At 47.1% G+C, this 5,370-nt stretch overlaps 1 protein-coding gene across 1 annotated transcript; it reads left to right on the top strand.

Annotated features, from left to right (window-relative positions):
* The first annotated feature begins 2,762 nt into the window (after positions 1-2,762).
* On the top strand, positions 2,763-4,911 carry LOC136611070 (tripartite motif-containing protein 14-like). Its single transcript, XM_066590315.1, has one exon. The coding sequence runs from the start codon at positions 2,763-2,765 to the stop codon at positions 4,386-4,388; it is 1,626 nt and encodes a 541-aa protein (XP_066446412.1). The 3' UTR covers positions 4,389-4,911.
* The last annotated feature ends 459 nt before the right edge of the window (positions 4,912-5,370 follow it).

Here is a 5,370-nt window from a genome sequence, read left to right as displayed (position 1 = left end):
CTCCATTGAAAGCAATGCGCTGTGGGCGATCTCACGATGAATTTTCGGGAAGGGCTTAAATATATAAGCCGTTCCGTGAAATTCATCCAGAAATGTGTAAAAATAAAAAAAATATATATACTCACCTGGTCCCAGCAGACGGAGTTCAGCTGCGGCCAGCTGGCAGTTCTCCTGAACTGCTCTCTGTAGTATTCAGCAGGCGGGGATTTTAAATCCCCGCCTGCTGAATGAACTGCCTCTGATTGGTCACAGCCTGACCAATCAGAGGCAGCTCTCACTCACACCCATTCATCAATTCATGAATGGGTGAGTGAGTGCTGCCTCTGATTGGCTCAGCGCAGGGACCAATCAGGGGCAGCTCTCAGCTGTCATTCAGAGAATTCATGAATGAGTGTGAGTGAGAGCTGCCTCTGATTGGTCAGGCTGTGACCAATCAGAGGCAGCTCATTCAGCAGGCGGGGATTTAAAATCCCCGCCTGCTGAATACTACAGAGAGCAGTTCAGGAGAACTGCCAGCTGGCCGTGGCTGAACTCCGTCTGCCGGGACCAGGTGAGTATATATATTTTTTGTGTTTTTACACATTTCTGGATGAATTGCAGGGAAGGGCTTATATTTTTAAGCCCTTCCCGAAAATTCATCCCGTGCTCGCCGGCAGCCCATTGCTTTCAATGGAGCCGGCTCTATTGCCGGCTCCATTGAATTCAATGGGCAAACATCATTCTTCTCTGCCACAGCTGTTACAGCTGTGGCAGAGAAGAATGATTTGTCTTCTATATGTTCTCAATGGGGTCGGCGCTGCTGCCGCCGGCCCCATTGAGCGCATATAGAGAAGATAACAGGAATCGCAGATAGGTGCGATCTGCGATTTCTGTTCTATAATTTATAGGACGAGCGCATAAAAAGCGCTCATGTGTCCGATACCATTGCAAAGCAATGGTTTTATAAAATCACCGAACGCATGCGCAAATCGCGCGAAAAAACGCCCGTCCGACTAAGCCCTTAGAATCATGTTCCCATCCTGGAAAATAATAAACTGTCCATGCTTTCCTCTACTCACATCTTCCATGCCGGCAGCTCTGGGGCTCCCTTCTGACATATGGTTAACGGGCTGCAGCAGCCTGTGACATCTCATAAATAGTCAGAAAATGCCTTTAAGCTAGGGTCACATCTGAGTTCAAGGTTTATTTCGGAGCCTTCATCACAGATTCCATCAATTCTACCGCAAAAAAATGCACTTCACAGGATAGACTTAAAAATAAAAGATATTTCCTTTTTATTTCAATATGAATTAAACACACACACATCAAGGGCACAAACGCTGTGTGAATGCTAACCCGTCCCAGGTGGGGGCTGGGTTTACGATTCCACGGGGCAAACAAGAAGACAACACACTGTAGAACACTCAGACATAAGCAAGGTCTATAGTGCTACCAACTAGACCCTGTAGGATAGTCAATCGGAGTGGACATTGAACCTCCGTAGTACTTCAGTACTACCCGTAGACCTTAGTCGATGTGGGGATCAGAGGTAGTATCAAGGAGCAGGCCCTACCACACTCCTGACTAGGTGTAACAAGTCCACAAGAGCCAATTTATGGTGGATACCAAATCCAGAGAATTAATTCTCTGACTCAAAGATGGCTGTCACCGCAAATTGCATGTCTATGGTGAGATTATGCACGTTACAAGAAAAATAGTCTAAGCTCAGCTATGTAATTCATGCGAATTAGGCCGGCTTCCCACGGCCGTGACGGGCTTCACCACGCCGCGGCGGAGCCCGTCACGGCACCCCCCAGAGACCCCAATACTTACCTCTGGATCCGGTGTCCACCGTCCCGCATGACGCTTCGACGCGCCACAGCGTCATATGATACGCCCACAGCGTCACATGACGCGGCTGGCGGTGGGCGGGGAAGCGGTTTCACGCTATCTTCCGCTGTGCTACAGCGCAAAATAGCGTGACGGACGGCTTCCATTGACTGCAATGGAAGCCGGCAGCGCGTACACCCGTGGCATGCTCTATTGAGGTCGGGTGATTTCACGGTGCGGAATTCCGCTATGGAATTCCACACCGTGAGCATTGAGGTGCTGGCAACGCGGTGGAAATCCGTTCGTGGGAGGGAGCCCATGATATCGGGGCAAATTGCAATTTTGCGCGATCATGATTTTAACATTACAAGTCCCATAGACCTTGCAGAAAAAAAATGCTGCGAATTTCGCTGTGAAAAAAAAACTGTAGTCGGTAGTCACCCTAACTGATATGCAAAATCTCTGGGCTATAAATGGGGCCAGAATCGTGCTGCAACATCTTATTACATGCCGATGTGTCCCGCATCACATGTCCATCAATGTGAAGATAAAATGCTGATAACTTATTTTCATTTTCGTTTTTTGCCAGGTTTTCTCCGTAATTCATGAACCTCTCAGATGTCTGATTTCTTCATGAATTTTGATCTTGGTGAATCTCTTCTCTGATCTCTACTGTTATGTCCAGTAGATTTCTATTGAATTTCTGTTTAAGAAGAGAAGAACAGATGGGACTTTACTGCCAGTAACAACCCGACTCTTTATATGTGACCACAATGTAGGCCCTAAATATACAGCAGAAAGAATCTATGATTATGACAACTGCCCATTAACAGGTTAATAGTGACTGATCTTGTGCCGTGCAGCCCCGCCCTGTAGTCAACAGAAGAAAACCCGCCCATGGATCTATGAACTTCAGGAAGAAGTAGTTTCATTTCTCTCTTCCTCCGTCAGCCATGGCGTCTGCTGCTGTGAGAGACGAGCTGCTCTGCTCCATCTGTCTGAGCACTTATACCGATCCTGTAATGCTGAGATGTGGACACAACTTCTGCCGGGTCTGTATTCATCGTGTGCTGGATACACAGGACAAGGCTGGAGTTTATTCCTGTCCTGAATGCAGAGAGGAGTCTCAGGAGCGGCCGGCACTGATGAGATGCTTAGCTCTGTGTAACATCATGGAGAACATCCTGACTACTCCTCCGACACAGACGGAAGCCGAGATCTTCTGCACTTACTGTGTGGACTGTCCTGTACCGGCTGCTAAATCCTGTCTGCTGTGTGAAGCTTCTCTGTGCGAGAAACACCTGAGAGTTCACAGCAAGTCAGCAGAACACGTCTTATGTGAGCCCAGAGCCAACCTGGGGGACAGGAAATGTTCTGTCCATAAGAAGATCCTGGAATATTACTGCACTGAGGACGCCGCTTGTATCTGTGTTTATTGTTCAGCGGGAGAACATCGGGGTCATCGGGTGGAGATGCTGGATGAGGCCTTTCAGAAGAAGAAGAAGAGACTGAGAAATGTTCTCCAGCAACTGACCACAAGGAGGGAGGAGACTGAGGAAAGAGTCCGGAGTCTGGAGGAGAGCAGGAGGAAAGCTCAAGAAAAAGCATCTGGAGAAGCGGAGAGAGTCACTGCCCTGTGTAGAGACATCAGGAGACAGCTGGACGACCTGGAGAAGAGGGCCCTGAGCGAGATCTCCAGGCAAGAAGACTCACTCTCTGCTCTGATCAAGAAGCTGGAAATACAGAAGGACGAGCTGTCCAGGAAGATGAGACACATGGAGGAGCTGTGTAACATGACTGATCCACTGACTGTCTTAAAGGAACCAGACACCGGGGACTTGGGTGATCCTGAGGACACGGGGGGACATGATGGAGGTGATGGGGACACGGGGGGACATAATAAACCGCTCCATGATGTAGATGGTCTGGATGTGGCTGTGATCTTAGACACATTACACACATTATGTGACATAATAAGAGGTATAAGGAGGGGTATTTATGGGGGGGATCCTGCAGACATATTACTGGATGTAAACACAGCTGGTAATTATATCCGTATATCAGATGACCGGAAAACTGCAACCTGCACACTACAGAACCAGAACCATCCAGAAACAGCAGAGAGATTCCAGAAATATAATCAGGTGATGAGCAGCAAGGGTTTTTCCTCAGGACGACATTACTGGGATGTGGAGAGCAGTAGATCAGGGTTGTGGTGGGTGGGGATGTGTTACCCCAGTATAGACAGGAGGGGGCAGCAGTCATACATTGGATGTAATAACAAGTCCTGGTGTTTGAGGAGGTACAATAATCACTATTCAGTGAGACATGATAGTAAAGCGATCCAGTTACCTGACAAGATCTCCAGTAGTAGATTTAGGATCTGTCTGGATTATGAGGCCGGGTGGTTGTCCTTTTATGAGCTGTGTGACCCCATCAGACACTTACACACCTTCACTGCCACTTTCTCTGAGCCGCTTCATGCTGTACTACGTATTCATGTCGGTTCTATAAAGATATCAGGGGGAGTAACCATAATAGAAACTGACCAGAGACAGGTGACTGAAAAACAAATCTGATTGGTAGATGAGACAGCCAATGGGATGAATGAAGTGGGGCTATGAGTGATGATTCCTATCTGACAGCTGTCCTTATGACTAAATCACATGGTGGATGATCTGCTGTGCTGGTACCTGGTGACTATTTGCTGGGTGTTATCCCTGTGTTTCCTTATGGATAATCCTCCCATGTGTCATTGCCACAGGTGTACCGTCAGGGGTCACAATGGTGACCAGGCCCCTGTGCTGAGGGGGCCTGAGGCCACCCTCCACCATATGCAAATACACATTTAGTGCATTACTGCTCGCACTGTCAGCCAGACTACACCACACACACGTCCGGCAGTGCGACTAGCCAGAGAGAGAGCCAAAGAAGAGGAGGAGGGAGGCAGATGCATGGCAAGCAGTGGAGGAGAAAAGAATGAGGGTGTCATCATCCTACTGCTAACACAGTGTACAGCAGCGGTGTCTGCATACCCTGCTGGTCTCCTCACACAGAGAAGTGGTCCAGGGTATGTATGTCTCTTTCTCCCACTTATATCAATCTCTCTCATAATAAATATATATATATATATATATATATATATATATATATATATATATACACAGCTTAGCCTAGGCTGATGTGAGAAATATATGATAAGTTGTATAATATATAGAATATATATTTTGCTACTATAACATATCTATCTATTGCTGGTATACGTTATATACACAAGAAAATTGTGGCATTAAAAAAAAATTGCAGTTGAGTGCAGGTCTGAGTAACCCTATTAAAAACAATGGGAGCATTGTAACGCAATTAGCATGGCGCTCGAGACGCCGCGCTAAAAATTGTAAAAAGCTGTGTGTGTGAATGGCCTAAGGGGCTACAAATTTTTATGTAGTGCAGGAAATGAGTCATGTTAGGAAAGATTACACCAAGGAGCTAGATCATGTAGTAAATTCATTTTGCAGTTCTATGCAGCACGCTTTAGGTATGGGTATGGGGGAGGAAGGCCCG

This window comes from Eleutherodactylus coqui, chromosome 2 (assembly GCF_035609145.1).
Source record: "Eleutherodactylus coqui strain aEleCoq1 chromosome 2, aEleCoq1.hap1, whole genome shotgun sequence".
NCBI classification, from domain to species: domain Eukaryota; kingdom Metazoa; phylum Chordata; class Amphibia; order Anura; family Eleutherodactylidae; genus Eleutherodactylus; species Eleutherodactylus coqui.
The sequence above is the reverse complement of the archived record's forward strand: the minus strand, read 5'-3'. Positions and strand labels throughout refer to the sequence as shown.

Bases quoted from the DNA above. Each gene is read 5' to 3' on its own strand.
- LOC136611070 (XM_066590315.1), top strand. From the start codon at position 2,763: ATGGCGTCTGCTGCTGTGAGAGACGAGCTGCTCTGCTCCATCTGTCTG.